A 15,959-nucleotide genomic window follows, 5' to 3' on the forward strand; every position below is an offset into this window, starting at 1 on the left:
AACATCTTAATATGTTAAGAGACAGGCAGTAGGGCCAACATTGTGGCATAGCAGGTTAAGCCGTCGCCTGCAACACCAGCATCTATAAGGTGCCAATTAGAGTCGTGGCTGCTCCACTTCTATTCCAGCGACTGGTAATGTGCCTGGGAGAGCAGCAGATGATCCAAGTACTTGGGCTCCTGCACCCACACAGGAGACCTGGAAGAAGCTCCTGACTCCTGGCTTGAGATCTGCCTAGCTGCAGCCATTTCAGAGGCTTAGGGAGTGAACCAGCAGATGGAAGATTCTCTTTCTCTCTCTGCCTTTCAAGTAAATAAATCTTTATTTTTTAAAATAAAATGTAGGCATATAGAAATATTTAAAATGGGTGGGATGGGCGTTTGGCCTGCCAGTTAGGATGCCCCATCTCACATCAGAGGGCTTGGGTTTGCTTCCCGCCTCTGGATCCTGGTTTCGGCCTCCTGCCAGTGCAGACCCTGGCGCAGCAGGTGAGGGCTGTGTTAGTTGGATCCCTGCAGCCCACATGGAGACCTGGACTGAGCTCCCAGCTCCTGCCTTCAGCCTAGCCAAGCCCTGGCTGTTGTGACGTTTGAGGACTGAACCAGCAGGTGTGGACTCTGTCTCTGCCTCTCAAATAGGTAAATACTTTTTTGAAAAAAGAAAAAAAAATCCAAAATGTGTGGAATCCATTTGTGTTATAACATTCTTTATTAGTCCTTTTGTCTTTTGTTTCTTTTCCTATTGTTGTAATCTATGATAAGTTGCTATCATTTCAAATAGCTTGTTAGACCTAAAAGATAGTCTTACCAAAAATAATCAGGAAAAATAATAAGGAATCAAAGCACACTTTTAGATAAACTCAGTTAACCACAAGGGAAGATTATAAGAGAAAAAGAAAGAAAAAATAAAACTAGAAGCCATGACTTAAGTTGCAGTAGTAAGATGTTACCTATCAATACTTACCCTAAATGTAAATGGATTAAATTCTCCAGTTAAACATTGAGTGGATAAGAAAACAAGATCAGCTATGTGCTGCTTACAAGAATCTCACTTCACTTGTAAAGATACGCACAAACTTGAAGTGAAACATGGAATAAGATTCTCCATGCAGATAGAACCCAGAAGAAAGCAGGAGTAGACGTACTTACACGGGATAAAGTAGATTTTAAATCAAGTGCAGTAAGAAGACAAAGAAGGTCATTGCAGAATAATTGTAAAGGGTTCAATCCAGCGAGAGGAAATAACTATTCTAAATCTGTGTACACCTGATATTACAGCATCCAAGTAAGGCAAATATTATAAACCTAAAGGGAGAGAGAGCTTCTAATCCAGTAACAGCAGAAGACTCTAACACCCTGCTTTGAGCGATGGACAGATGATTCAGGCAGCAAGCCATCAAACATGGCAGAGTGCAGCTACACCCTGCATCACCGGGACCTGACACACTGCAGGACATTGTCTGCAGCTGCAGAGCACGCGTGAGCCCTGCGCCAGGATGGATCCCAGGGGAGTCACAAAGCAAGTCTCAGGAAACGTAAGGAGAAGCCACGGTGAGTGTCCGTCCTGACCACATGCAGTGCAAAAGATCAGTAACAAGGATTTTGGCGACTGTTTAAGTACCTAGGAATTAAGTGGTTCATTCCTGAACAAACAGTGGCTTGAGGAAGAAATTTTAAAATTTCTTGAAAGTTGAAACACAATGTACCAAAACCTGTGAGATACATGGTAGAAAACAGCATTGAGACATACAGCAACCAGTGCCTACATCAAAACTCAGAATCCTCAAGGAATGAGAAAAGCAGGAAGCCGACGTTAGCAGAAGTAAGGAAATAATGACAGCGCAAGAACAGGTGACACAGAGACTCAAAGTAAAAATACAAAAAAGGCCAATGAAATGAAGAGCTGGTTCTTTGGAAAGACAAACGGGATTGTAAACCCTTATTCAGACCAAGAAAAAAAGATTCAAATCAATAAAATAAGAGACGAGAGACAATCAAACTGACAGTTGTTAGAGATCACTATGGATACTTACGTGCAGAACAAATTTAATGATCTAGAAGAAATGAACCAATTTTTGGGTACTTAGACCTTACCAATCTCGAATCATGAAGAAATAGAATGACGAAATAGACCAATAGCAAGGGACAGAATTGAGTCAGATTTGTTATCCAAGGAAAGTCCATGACTAGATGGCTGCACTGTTGAATTTTACCAAACATTTTAAGAGTTAATACCAGCCGGCACTGCGGCTCACTAGGCTAATCCTCCGCCTTGCGGTGCTGGCACACCGGGTTCTAGTCCCGGTCGGGGCGCCGGATTCTGTCCCGGTTGCCCCTCTTCCAGGCCAGCTCTCTGCTGTGGCCAGGGAGTGCAGTGGAGGATGGCCCAAGTGCTTGGGCCCTGCACCCGCATGGGAGACCAGAATAAGCACCTGGCTCCTGCCATCGGATCAGCACGGTGCGCTGGCCGCAGCGCACTAGCCGCGGCAGCCATTGGAGGGTGAACCAACGGCAAAGGAAGACCTTTCTCTCTGTCTCTCACTGTCCACTCTGTTAAAAAAAAAAAAAAAATTAAAAAGTTAATACCAACTCTTCTTAAATTATCCCCCCACAGAAATAAGTAAATAAATGTGTATGCAATGAAGGAATTCTCCCAAACATTCTGTGAAGTCAGTATTACCCATATACCAAAACCAGACAAGGGTACAGGAAGGAAAGCTGCAGGCCAGTGTGCTGGAACACAGATACAAAGATCCTCAACTAGCAAACCAATGCAAACAGCACGTTAAAAAGCCCATTAACCGTAATCAAGTGAGGTTTATTGTAGGTATAGTTCAACATCAAGTCAATTAACATGATCCAGGGCCAGCGCTGTGGTGTAGCAGTAGTAAAGCCACCACCTGCAGTGCTGGCATCCCATATGGGCACTGGTTCAAGTCCTGGCTGCTCCACTTCCGATCCAGCTCTCTGCTATGGCCTGGGAAAGCAGTAGATGATTGGTCAAGTCCTTGGGCCGCTGTACCCACGTGGGGGACCCAGAGGAAGCTTCAGGCTCCCAGCTTCAGATTGGCTAGCCCCAGCCATCACAGCCACCAAATAAAAAAATTAAAAAAGAAAAACATGATCCACCACATCAACAGGATGAAGGGGAAAAAATCATATGATCATCTTGGTTTTTGCATTTTTTTGACCTTCTGAGCTTTGTTATGTAAAAGGTCACACCAAAAGAATTTGTAAAATGTCATAAAAACTAAATAAAAATTTAAATAGCAAATAAAAGACCTAGAGAAAAAATCATATGCTTATCTCAATAGATGTAGAAAATCCCAACAGTGCTTCCCAATGAAAACACTAAGCAAGTTGTGTATAGCCGGGATGTACATTAGCATAACAGAGACCATCGTCCGTAAGCCGACAGGTAAAATATTGAACGGAGAAAAACTGAAAAGCTTTCTAGGATCTAGAACAAGTAGTTAGGCAAAAGAAAGAGGGCATTCAAATTGGGAAGACGGAAGACAACTTGTCATCGTTTGCAGATGACGTGACCTTATACAGAGAAACCCCAACAGGGCTACCAAAACTGCTACAGCCGATCAATGAATTCAGAGAAGGTGCAACAGTCAACGCATAAAACTCAGTAGCAAAGTGGAGAATTGTTTGAAAGGAAATCAAGAAAGTAATTTTATTTCCAATAGCTACAGAAAAATAGGAATAAATTTAACCAAAGAGGTGAAAAATCTCTGTGGCACAGCCAGTTACCTCCTATATCAGAGTGCTGGTTTGAGAACCAGCTTCCTGCTAATGTGCCTGGGTGGGCAGATCATGATGGCCCAGCTAATTGGTCCACTGCCACCCATGTGGGAAACCTGGATAGACTGCCTTGCTTTAGCCTGGCCCAACCCTGGCTGTTTCAGCCATCTAGGGAGTAACCAGTTAGTGGAAGATCTCTCTGCTGCTCTGCTCTTCAGATAAATAAATGCATTTTTAAAAACACAATGAAAACTGGGGCTGGCGTTGCGCATACTGGGTTCAGCCACTGCTGGTTATGTCAGCATCCCATGTGAGTGCCAGTTCATGTCCCGGCTGCTCCACTTCTGATCCTGCTCCCGCTCCCTACTGATGTGCCCAGGAAAGCAGAAGGAGATGGCCCAGGTCCTTGGGGCCCCACACCAACATGGGACACCTGGAAGAGGTGCAGGCCTCCTGGCTTCTGCCGGCCATGCCCTGGCCATTGTGGCCATTTAGGGAGTGAACCAACAGATGGAAGACGTCTCTGGCTGCCCCTCTTCTCATCCAGATCTCTTCTATGGCCTGGGAAAGCAGTAAACCCGTGTACCCGTGTGGGAGACCTAGAAGCAGCTCCTGGCTCCTGGCTTCGGATCAGCCCAGCTTCAGCCGTTGTTGCCATTTAGGGAGTGAATCAGCAGATAGATGATCTTTGTCTCTTCCCTCTCCCTGTCTGTAACTCCACCTCTTAAATAAATAAATAAAATACAACGAAAGCTATAAAACATTGATGAAAGAAATTGCAACAGACACAAGGAAGTGAAAGTCATTCTGTGTTCATGGATTACAAGAATCCTTGTTAATCTGTCCACAGTACCCAAAGCGATGTATGGATTCAATGTAATCCCTACTGGGGAGGAAAAAAAAAAAAAAAAAAACTATGACATTTTTTTCAGAACTAGAAAAAGAAACTAGTAAAATTTGTACAAAGCAGGCAGGCATGTGGCCTGGTGGATGCCTGCATCCCAGAGTGGAGTGCCTCGGTTTGTGTCTCAGCTCCACCCCGGTTCCAGCTTCCTTCCAGTGGCACACCCTGGGAGACAGCACTCCCATTGAGTTCCTATCTCCCTTCTTCTGCCTTGACCCAGCCTGGCTGTTTGCAGGCACTGGGGGAGTGCCCGATCTCCCTTTTTAATTTGATGTAGCCACAAAAAACCTGGAACAGCCAAAGCAGTCGTGAACCAAATGAACAAAGCAGAATATACTCCCTGACTTTAAAATGTAATTACAAAGCTATAGTATTGAAATAGCATGCTCCTGGCATAAAAACAGACACATAGACCAATGGAATAAAGAGCATAGAGGTAAACTTACATGTCTGCAGCCAACAGATGTTTGACCAAGGTGCTAAGAACACACGCTGGGGTGCTGACCTGCCACAGTGGTAATGCTGGCCTCCCATTCTGGAGTGCTGGTTTGAGCACCAGCTGCTATTCTGATGTAGCTCCTGCTAATGAGCGTGGGAAGTCAGTGGATAATGGCCCACGTACTTGGAGCCCCTGCCGCCCCCATGGAAGACCTGAGTGGAGTTTCTAGCTTCTGGCTCTGGTTTTCAGCCATTGTGGCCATTTAGGGAATGAACCAGCAGGTGGAGGATTGATCTCTCTCTCACTCTGTAACTCAGTCTTTCAAGTAAAGAAATCTCAAAAATCTGTTTAAATCTGCCCATTTTTTAAAAGGATTTTATTTGAGAGGTAGAGTTACAGAGGAGAGACAGAAAGGTCTTCCATCTTCTGGTTCCCTCACCAAATGGCTGCAACAGAATAGGCTGTGCAGAATAGGAAAGTTTATGCCTACAGCACAATGTAAGATATAATGACTATGCAGAAAAAGTCTTAGAAACAAAAAGACTGGAAGAAAGAAACAGTAGCTCGCAATTGCCACCTGTAGCCCAGGGATCAGAGTACAAAACCGACCCAGGAATTAATGCACAGCTTCCGTGAACTGTCTCCAGTCAGCTTTTGTGCACAGGAAATAGCTCTGCCCAGCTCTGTTGGTTGGCGAGTTTGCCCTTGGAACATTCTCTGAGCATGAAGCCCAATTGTGTGTACTTTAAGCGTCATCACGCACATAGCTGAGTGTTGCTTGGGCCATCACGTTGCACGGTGCAGGGGGCGCAGTTCCTAGTAATGTTTGTTGGGAAAACTTTCTGTGCCGAGAATCATCCACTGCCTTTGGGCAGTGGAGTAAATGCAGGCTTCATTGCCCCTGTAGAGACTTCCCTTGGCTACCTGGAGTCTGGTTAACAGGAGCTGTGCTGGGGGAAAGTCTTTGGAGCCACCTGCAAAGCTGAGCCCAGCAGCTGCTGCACTGCCTGCCCGTGAGGTGGCCTCGGGCCCGTCCAGGGTGACCAGGGGGCGCCCCCCAAGGAAGGCGGAAGAGCCGCTCGGGCCGGCTGCTCCATGACACAAGTCAAGGTTCAGAAGGGACGTGTGGAACGTGCACGGAGACAGCAGGTGTACCAAGAGTGCGTGGAGCAGCGAGGGAAACCCCGACTGTGTCCCCCGCATGATAAGAGGCGAAGGACACCCGAGGCTTTGGCTGGACTGCAGCCAGGCCCTCCCTGACCCTTGGCCTTTCCTGCAGGTGACACCGCCCTCAGCATGAGCCACTGGATGTTCCATCAGCAGGCCCTGCAGGAGTACATCCTGATGTGCTGCCAGTGCCCCGCGGGGGGCCTGCTGGACAAGCCCGGCAAGTGAGTGCCTCCCCCGGGGAGCAGGGCGCAGCCCTCCCACACCCCAGGCAGGCGGACAGGTGGCTGGACCGGCAGCTTGCAGCCTTTTAAAAAAGCAAAACTGATTGCAGTAGAACGGGATACAGGATTTTAAAACCCCTGCTTGTGGTAAGCAGAGATTGTAATCACAACAACCCCTACAGGGCAGGGTAAGTGACTGACTCAAATGGGAGCTGCCTTGTGTGCCCTATCCCCTTACCCTCCATCCTCCCCGCCCGCTGCTGTGGGCGTCCAGGGGCACGGCCGGCCCAGCAGTTTCCTGGGGAGAACTTGGCCGATTTCTACAGCAGGTGCTATTTAGCACCACCACGAGCCCCCACCACAACCTCCCAAGAGCCCTTTGGAGAAGACAGGTGGGGAATCCGACTCTGGAATGGCAGTTCCCATCGGTGGGGTGGGGTGGGGGCTGGAGGACGCGGCTCTCAGAACCACTGTGGGGAAGGCCACGCTCCCCATAGCCACGCGGCGGACGCGGGTGGGCTGTGGGATCGCATCCCAGGCCTCGGCCTGCATACGGCCGACCGGGGAGTGTGGCTCGGAGCTGCCCTGTCCTTGCAGGTCGCGGGACTTCTACCACACCTGCTACTGCCTCAGTGGCTTGTCCATAGCCCAGCACTTCGGCAGCGGAGCCATGTTGCACGACGTGATCCTCGGTGTGCCGGAAAACGCGCTGGTAAGGCCGGGCGGGGGTGGGGTGGGGGGAGGCACGGCATGCCCGCTCGCCAGGGTCCCCCAAGAGCAGCCGCCAGTCATGCTCGCAGCTTGGTGGTCGCTGCGGAGGTGACCAAGGAGGAAATGCCCCCTCCAGGCAGGCCCAGCGCCCCCCCGGGGACGTTATCTGGGACACAGGTCCTGTGCCTCTCCTCCAGGGTCAAGGAACTGGGCCAGTCGGCTGTTGCACAGGGGCTGTGAGTCTCGACAGGCCCCACCCCTGCACTGAAGGGCGGCTCCAGCTGTCCCCGGGCGCTGCGCTCAGCAGCCGTGGTCTCGAGCTGTGCCACCACGCCTCCTTCCCAACACTCCTCACGATTGGTGCTGCTTCCTTTACAGACATCCCCCTTCCCCTCCTGTGACAGTTCCCCACCGCAGCCAGACCCACAGCCACCTGGCCGAGGGGGTGTGTCCACAGGGACCACGTCCCAGCACCTCCCACCTAGGGATCTGTGGGAAGTGCACCTGTGTCTGCCACCTTCCCTGTGTGTGTGGGTTGGTTCGATCTGGGGGATGTTTCAGTCAAGCAGAAGGTACACAAACGGCCCAGCAGTGAGACGTGCAGCCTCATCCTTACTCCGAGAAAATCGGAGTAGCGACCGCTCAGCTTCAAGACTTAACAGTCCCCCCACTAGCCTCTCAGGTCCTCCTCCTCCCGTCTTGCCTTTCCTTCCCTAGAGGGCACTCTGTCCTAACTTCGCCAGGCGTCACACCTGTGCACGTTCCTCATTCTTGCCCATTTCTGACTGTCAGTGTACCAGCTAGTCTGTGTGGTTCTCTCTCCCTGGCCATTGTATTTCTGAGGTTTATCCCTGTTGGTGTGTGTTGCTTATTCCTTTTAACCGCTGTATACTACTCCTTTGTATAAAGGCGCCGGTTTATTCTCTGTTCTCCTGTGCTTGACTTTTAGATTGTTTTCAGGTTTTTGCTACTACAGCATTGCCATGAACATTCTTGTTGGGCTCATGAGTGCGTCCGTTATCCCGCTGGGCTGGAGCGGGGTACCCATCTTCCCTCCCGCTCAGGCCTGTGTGCCTGTATGCGCATGGCAGTGCCAACATGTGCTCTGTCATCAGACCCTTCCTTTTTGCCAGTGTGGTGGCTATGGAACGGCGTCCCCGTCTGATCTTGATCTTGATCCTGATTACTAGCAAGACTGGGCATCTTTTCCAACACTTGCTGTGTTCCAGTCTCTGCGGATTGCCTGCCAGTTCGAATCCTTTGCTCATCTTCATGCTGGTTTGGCATTTCACTTGGTTTTCCTTTTCTTATTTTTAAGAGTTCTCCATGCATTTTTTTTTTTAAGATTGATTTATTTCGAAGTCAGAGTTACACAGAGAGAGGTCTAACATCCACTGGTTCACTCCCCAATTGGCCACAACAGCCAGAGTGGCACTGATCTGAAGCCAGGAGCCTCCTCTGGGTCTCCTATGTGGGTGCAGGGGCCCAAGGACTTGGGCCATCTTCTCTGCTTTCCCAGGCCACAGCAGAGAGCTGGATCGGAAGTGGAACAGCTGAAGCTCAAATTGGCACCCATATGGGATGCCGGCACTGCAGACAGTGGCTTTACCCATTATGCCACAGTGCTAACCCCTCCGTGTATTCTCGATACCAGTCTGTTGCCACTTATGTCTGGGTGGTGACTATCTTCCAGTTTGTGAAACAGTTTTCATCTTTAGTATTTTTTCGTTGTTATTGTTTAACAGAAAATTTTAAAGTGCTCATAACTATTTTGGTGTTTTTTTTTGTTTGTTTTTTTTTTTGGGGGGGGGAGGGGGATAGAGGTTTGCCTAAGAACTCTCCTGGGGTCAGCGCTGTGGTGTAGCAAGTAAAGCCACCGCCTGCAATGCCAGCATCCCATATGGGCACCAGTTCAAGTCCCAGCTGCTCCACTTCCGATCCAGCTCTCTGCTATGGCCTGGGAAAGCAGTAGAAGATGGGCTAAGTGCTTGGGCCCCTGCACCCACGTGGGAGACCTGGAAGAAGCTCCTGGCTCCTGGCTCCTGCCTTCAGATCGGCGCGGCTCTGGCCATGCGGCCAATTGGGGAGTGAACCAGCAGATGGAAGACCCCCCAACCCCGTGTGTATGTGTAACTGACTTTCAAATAAATAAATAAATATTTTTAAAGAAAGAACTCTTCTTATTTCTAGATCATAAATCTGTTTTCTTCTCAGTAAGTAGTTTGAGGTTTGCTTTTTTTCATCTGGACTGTAAATTCTCTGGGATTTCTCGCCAGTGAGGGTTGGGTGTAATTGCGTCTTTTCCCCCAACACGATTTGCTGACGCTTTAGCCTTTCCTGCTGAAGGGTCCCCAGCGTGTGCGGCACACACACTCGAGCTTCTGTCCACCAGGGCTCTGCTTCTACACTCGTTCCCATCCCTTGCCCTGTTTGCCTATCTGCAGTGTCCCAAGCAAATCTGAACACAGGTAGGCAAATCCTGTCCACCTCTTTCTTTTCCCTCAACATTGCCCGGGAGGTGGTGTGGCGGCACAGCGTGGGTTTGCTACACCTGCAGCCCAGCTCCCTGCCAATACGCCTGGAAAGCAGTGGGAGATGGCCCAAGGTGGATGGGGTTCTAGGCTCCTGGCTTCAGGCTGGCCCAGCCCCAGCCATGGCGGGCATTTAGGGGAGTGAACCAGCCCACAGATGGTCTGTCACTCTGCCTTTAAAATCTTAAGAAACAAGCCTGTGTGAATTTTTATGGGAATTGCACTAAACTTTAGGTCAATGGTGACAACTAACATCTTCAATATTAAGGCTTCTTGAATATGTGTTTTTCTGATTTTCCTGTCTTGCCCTTTGGTGATCTTTTGTGACATTTTCTGTAAAGGACTGGCACGCTCTCTGTGTCATTACCACACTAGGTGATTTAGTTTGTGTGTCCATGTGATGGAACCTTTTTCTTTCTCCCTTATTAACAGCTTGTTGCTAGTATATAGAAACGCTAATGCTATTTGTATATTAACTTTGTATCTGGATTCCTTGCTGGACTCGCTTAATCATTTACAGAATCCCTTGTACTTTCCTAATTGGAAAGTAATCTCATTTTCAGGTGAGTGCTCGCCTCTCCTGACTCCAGCATTTGATTCAAGGTCCTTGCCTTGTGATGTTAGCTAAGGCCCCGCAGTGTGGTGACACAGTGGGTATTGGGGGGGGGGGTGTCCTGTCTTGCCCCAGCTACAACGGGAAGGCCTCTGTAATGTCACTGTTAACCGTGACCGTTCCCGTGGGCAGGGTCATGACAGTCGCCATTCCTACTCGGCGAGGTTTGTGTTACGTTCTGTTGAACGCTTCTTCTGCATCTGCTTTTTCTCCTTTAATATTAAAATCCAGCATTCTGGCATTACCCCTTCATTCCTGGGATAAATGCTTTTTGGTCATAGCAGGGCTTGCATGGATTGAGCACGCTGCCGGGTCAGGTTGCTAGTATTTTTACTTAGGAGTTTCCAGCACGTGTGTTCATAAGAAAGACTGCTCTAAGATTTCAACGTGTTGTTCATTCCCATTTTGTGTTTCAGGATAATATCGTAGCCTCATAAAATCCGATGGGATCCTTCTCTCATACTTTTCTGTCTTGGAAAAAGTTTGTGTATCAGTTTTTTTTTTTTTTTCTCCTTAAAGTATTTATTTATTTATTTATTTGAAAAGCAGAGAGAGAGAAAGTGAGAGAGCGCCTCTTCCATCCACTGGTTCACTCTCCAAATGGCTGTAATAGCCAAGGCTAGGGCAGGCCAGGCCGAAGCCAGGAGCCAGGAGCTTCTTCTGGGTCTCCCACACAGGTGCAGGGGCCTAAGGACTTGGGCCATCCTCCACTGCTTTCACAGGCCACAGCAGAGAGCTGCATCGGAAGTGGAGCAGCTGGGATTTGAACCAGTGCCCGTATGGGATGCCGGCGCTGCAGGCAGCAGCTTTACCTGCTATGCCACAACACCGGCCCCCACAAACGCATTTTTAAAAGTGATAGAGAGGGACAGGCGTTGTGGGACACTAGGTCAGGCAGCCTGCATCTCCTATCAGGGCGCTGGTTCGAGTCCTGGCTGCTCTGTGCTTGTGATCCTGCTTCCTGCCGGTGTCCCTGGGAGGTGGCAGATGTTGGCTCAAGTACTTGGGTTCCCACCACCCATGTGGGACACCCGGTTGGAGTTCCTGACTCCGGGCTTTGGCCTGGCCTAGTCTGGCCCTGGCTATTGTGGGCAGTTGGGCAGTGAACCAGTGGATGGAAAAATCTCTCTTCTCTCTCTCCCTCTCCCTCTGGGTCATTCTGCCTTACAAATTAATACATCAGTTTTTAAAAATGAAAAGTCAGAGATAGTATCGTGCACTACTGTTTTCCCTCAGTGTCATAAGCACTTGCGAACGTTCTAGAACTTCTGACAGCCTCGTCTTGGGCTGTGCGGCGCTCCCCGTGTCCTCTGTACTGGATGTGTTCGGCCCATCTCCCGGATTTGAACGGCCTCTGATGCATCTGTGTGCCTTGGAGGCCGGGGGGTGGGGGTGGGGGGAGCGAGGATGTGTGTGTCACTGGGGTGCCCCAGGCTCGCTAACCGGCATCTGCTCTCTCCGCAGCAGCCCACACACCCGGTGTACAACATCGGCCCGGACAAGGTGATCCAGGCCAGCACGCACTTTCTGCAGAAGCCTGTCCCCGGCTTCGAGGAGCTCCAGGACGACGTGTCTGTGTCGGCAGAGCCCACCAGCGACTAGGCGACCTGCGGCCCCCGCCTCCCCGCCCAGACCCATAGTGCACTGGGTGCGGCACAAGCCTTAGCCACTATGGAGCTCTGCCTCTCTCTGTCCTTTCACGCCAAACCAAACCAAACCGGTGGCTCTGGGGGACGAGAACGCGGCGGTGTGGTTTTCACAAATTCTTTCCACAAGTTATCAAACCAAAAATCTCTTAGCTGGGCGGAAGCGGTGCCCGCCCGCAGGTCCAGCTTGGACAGTGCTTGGAAGTGAACGCCCGCACCCACGGCGCCTGTGCGCCACTATCGCCTTGCCAGACACTCCCATGGTACACAGCGTGCCCTAGGCCGTGGGGGACCGTAGGGGTGCCCGGGCCCCACAGCAGGAGTACACGGGGCTGCGCTGGGAGCCGCCTCCGCCTCGTGCCTCCCACCCTGGTCATTTGCAGGGGACAGGAGCTGGGGTGGAGGGAATGAGGGTCTCCTGGGGCCGGTTGTCCGACCCCTCCACGCTGGAGAACTGAGTCACCATGCAGCCCTGCAAGGCCACGCTTGGTGCATGGATGACACCTGCTTCCGCCCCAGGGGTGAGGACTTCGGCCCCGGAAACCAGTAACGAGTGGAAGGTGAACCCCAAGTTCCACTCCGGCCAGGGGAAGCAGCCCCCGGGCTCGCACCCTGTCCCTGCGCATCATGTACCTGAGAATCCCCCAAAGCGCTCAGGGTGGCGCCCACAGCCTGGGGCCACTCACCGCGTCCCCCTTGCTCCACACTCCCAGCGCTGTCTTCTCTCTCCCCGAGTATTAACACGACTAGATCTCTCACCCAGACTGATGACTTGGGCCTGGCCCCCACCCTGCCTGCTCTGGGCTCCCAGGAATAAAGTTAAGTGCTGGGCAGGGCCATCGGCTGCCGTGGGGGACAAGGGGCCCAGGCGCCTCCACATCGAGCCCTTCGGCTGGCAGTGGGGTGCCGAGCGGGGTCGCCTGCCTATGACCTGGCCGTCACAGACGGGGGCTTGGAGATGCAGCGGGAGGCGCTTCTCAAACCACTGGCCGCTGGCTGCCTCTCATTCCCCGTGGCTGTGGCGGGTTGGGCCCCCTGTTACCTCCTTGGAATAATAAAAGAATAACATTTTCCATGCTGTCTCTGACTTGTGATCCGTTCCCTGAGACCACGCCATGCTAGGGGTGACTGCAGGTGGCGCGTGGGGCTTCCAGTCTCCTGTGTGCTGGGGATGCCAGGCCACTGGTGCTGGCGACCCCGGAGAGGTGCGGAAGCCGCGGGCCTGGCCGGACATAGCAGGAGCTGGTTTCCCCAACACCTGGAGCAGCTCACTGCTCGGGGCCCAGCACACCACACAGTCCGTGAGTGGGGACTTGCTCCAGGGCCCCAGAGCAGGTGTTTGGCAGCGGTGGGGGCAGGGCTGTCATGGGTCGGCCTGGATGCACCAGGAGTTAGCACATGGACAAGCATCCTCCTCATTGCTACAACCAAAGGCCAGGCCCTCTTAGCACCAGAAGCCTGGAGGGATTGTGTGGTCCACTGTAGTGCTGATGGGCATGGTAAGAGGGAAGGGATCGCTTTCGTCTGGGCTGGTGTAACACCAGGGAGTGGGGACTGGAGCCAGGCCCTAGGGTAGGTACCGTTTGACTACCAGAAGGGAGAGGGTAAAGCCGGGGCCTGTCCTCTCAGGGGGAAGACATTTCCATGAGACTCCGGAGCCTTTCCCAAGGTGGGTCCATCCCAGAATGCGCAGGCTGGTCCCCGAGTAGCTGACACTTCGGTGGCATTAAGTTGGGTTCTCCCAGTTAAATACCGTCCCGCACCCCCACCAGTAAGTACAGCTCCAGATCTCTGCCTGGAGGGGCCCCAGCTTCCCCCTCAGACCCGCCCTCCGCCCTGGATAAGCCTGCGTGAACCGCTCTGGGGTGACAGCACCTGGACGCCGTATCCCTAAACCACACTGAATTTGTAGGATCTTTTGTGAAGCCACTAGTCGGACTGCAGCCACGCGACATCACGTGGCGCAGGACACAAAGTCAACCTGGAAGCCCAGTCTCGCTGCCGTTTTGCAGCTTGAGGGTGCTTGCCTGACCGCCTTCACACGCGGGGTCTCTGGGCTCAGCTCCCCTACCGCTGACGATGGACGCTCAGTGCCAGCTCTGCTCTGGCTCCCCCCAGGTCCCACAAATCGTGGGAAGACGGCACCGTTCTGGGCCCAGTGTGCAGGAGCCTGGCTGGTCGGAGGCTCGCCTCCATCTGTTTCTTCGCTCCAGTGTGCCTGGCGCCAGCCCCAGCTTCCGCCTGGCCGTCACACACGTGCTGCGTCCCAGCACCTCCAAGCACAGCTTCCCAGGTGTGCTCAGGAGGAGGACGTGTTGGAAAAGCACCGACCTAAGTCAGGAATTTCTCCAGGTGCGGCCTTGGCTTCAGCCTCCGCCCTCGTTCCTAGCGATCCCCAGCCAGCTCTCCTGGAACAAAGGCTTTCTAGGGCTGTGGTTTTGTTATGCCTTTGAAGTACAAAGCAGCACTGTCTCCTTCTCTGTGCCAACCTGCTCCATACAGGAGTCAGCATTGCGGAAGCCCCACACCGCAAGGGAGTTGCTGATCAGAAACCCTAGGAGCCAGCAGGGTGGGCATTTGGTACAGAGGTTGAGACACCACCTGGGGCGCCTACAGCCCACGCTGGAGTGCCTGGGAGTCAGCCCTGGCTCCGCTCTCCATCCTATCTCCCGGCGGCCGTGGGCACCCTAGGAGGCAGCAGGTGATGGCTCAAGTCCTTGTGCCCTTGCCACCCACAGGGGAGACCCGGATTGAGTTCCCAGCCCCAGATGTTGCAGACATTTTGGAAAATAATGGAGGGAAGATCTCTCAAATGGAAATAAATTAAAACAAGAGACCACAAGATAAGGGGCTATGGTGACCCAAGAACTCAGAGGACGGGGTGGAGGGGTAGTGGGGGATAGAGAGGGGGCGATGATTCTTGCCACGGAGCTTTATTTAACCAGAGCTCCCTAAGATCAAGACAAAGGACTACAAGCAATCCTTCCAGAGCCTGCTTCCAGGAGAGACCAGCTTTCTCCCGGCGAGATACCCCGTGACGGAGACACTGAGAACGCAAGGACAGTCCTCCCCGAAGCAGCCCTGTGGTCCCCGCAGTAGCGTCCTCTGCGGAGCCCCTTTTCATGAAGGCCTCGAAGGGCAGAGTCCAGAGCATTCCTGTAACAGGGACAGGCTCTCCAGGGAGTGTGGGGGGGGGGGGGGGCGGTCTTAGGTCTTTTTAGTTATTTTCATCAACTTGAAAGGCAGAACAGAGGGTTGGAGGGGGAGACAGGGAGGGGTGGGGAAGAGATCTTCCATCTACTGGTTGATTGCCCAGATACTTGGAACAGCCAGGGCTGGGCCAGGCCGCAACCAGAAGCCTAGACCCCATCTGGATCTCTCATGTGGGTTCCAGGGGCCCAAGCCTTTCAGGCAGAGAGATCTCTCATCTGCTGGTTCTCTCCCCAAAGGCCTGTAACAGCCGCAGCTGGGCCGAGCCAACGCAAGGAGCCAGGAAGTCATCCGGGTCGCCCACGTGGGTGGCAGGGATCCAACTTGTTAGGAAACTGGCGCAGTTGGCCGCATGGCCCAGCTACCTGAGCCAGGCTCCACCCCCATCCTAATGGGATTGGCTGCTCCTGCTTCCCTGCCCGCCCTCAGGCAAAGTTTTAAAAGGGCCTGTTCCTGAACACGTGCTCTCTCTTGCCCCTTCTCTCCTGCTCTCTCTCTGTTCCTCTCTAGCCTCCTCCTCTGGGCTCTTGGCTCTCTCGGTCCTTCTCTCCTGCTCTCTCTCGGCTTCTCTCCTCCTCTCATCTCTCTTCTCCCTCCTCTGTCTCTCTCTCTTACAGTCTCCTCTCTTTTTCCTTCACCGCCCCTTCACTCCGGTCTGTAGGGTGTTCCCCAATAAACCCTTTCCCTTACTCCGGTGTCCGGTGTGCTTTGCGACGGCTAACATTAAGATATAACACAACTCTTTGTCCATCTCTTGCTGCCTCC

The 15,959-nt window shown here is 52.2% G+C and overlaps 1 protein-coding gene across 6 annotated transcripts in view; it reads left to right on the forward strand.

Annotated features, from left to right (window-relative positions):
- Positions 1–13,057, forward strand: part of FNTB (farnesyltransferase, CAAX box, subunit beta) — a 90,881-nt gene extending 77,824 nt beyond the window's left edge. For 4 of the 6 annotated variants that reach the window (XM_008271856.5, XM_089322488.1, XM_089322489.1 and 1 more), the window contains 3 exons: positions 6,372–6,483; positions 7,081–7,195; positions 11,803–13,057. In XM_008271856.5, coding sequence (XP_008270078.2) covers positions 6,372–6,483; positions 7,081–7,195; positions 11,803–11,940 — 365 coding nt within the window. In that variant the 3' untranslated portion in view covers positions 11,941–13,057. Of the gene's footprint in view, positions 1–4,296; positions 5,044–6,371; positions 6,484–7,080; positions 7,196–11,802 lie in introns of those variants that run through there. The other 2 variants (XM_051826397.3, XM_089322487.1) reach the window with 2 other exon arrangements.
- Positions 13,058–15,959: the final 2,902 nt, after the last annotated feature.

The sequence above is a fragment of the Oryctolagus cuniculus genome, chromosome 20, assembly GCF_051225735.1.
Source record: "Oryctolagus cuniculus isolate XC-2025 breed Fujian yellow rabbit chromosome 20, ASM5122573v1, whole genome shotgun sequence".
Taxonomy (NCBI): Eukaryota; Metazoa; Chordata; class Mammalia; order Lagomorpha; family Leporidae; genus Oryctolagus; species Oryctolagus cuniculus.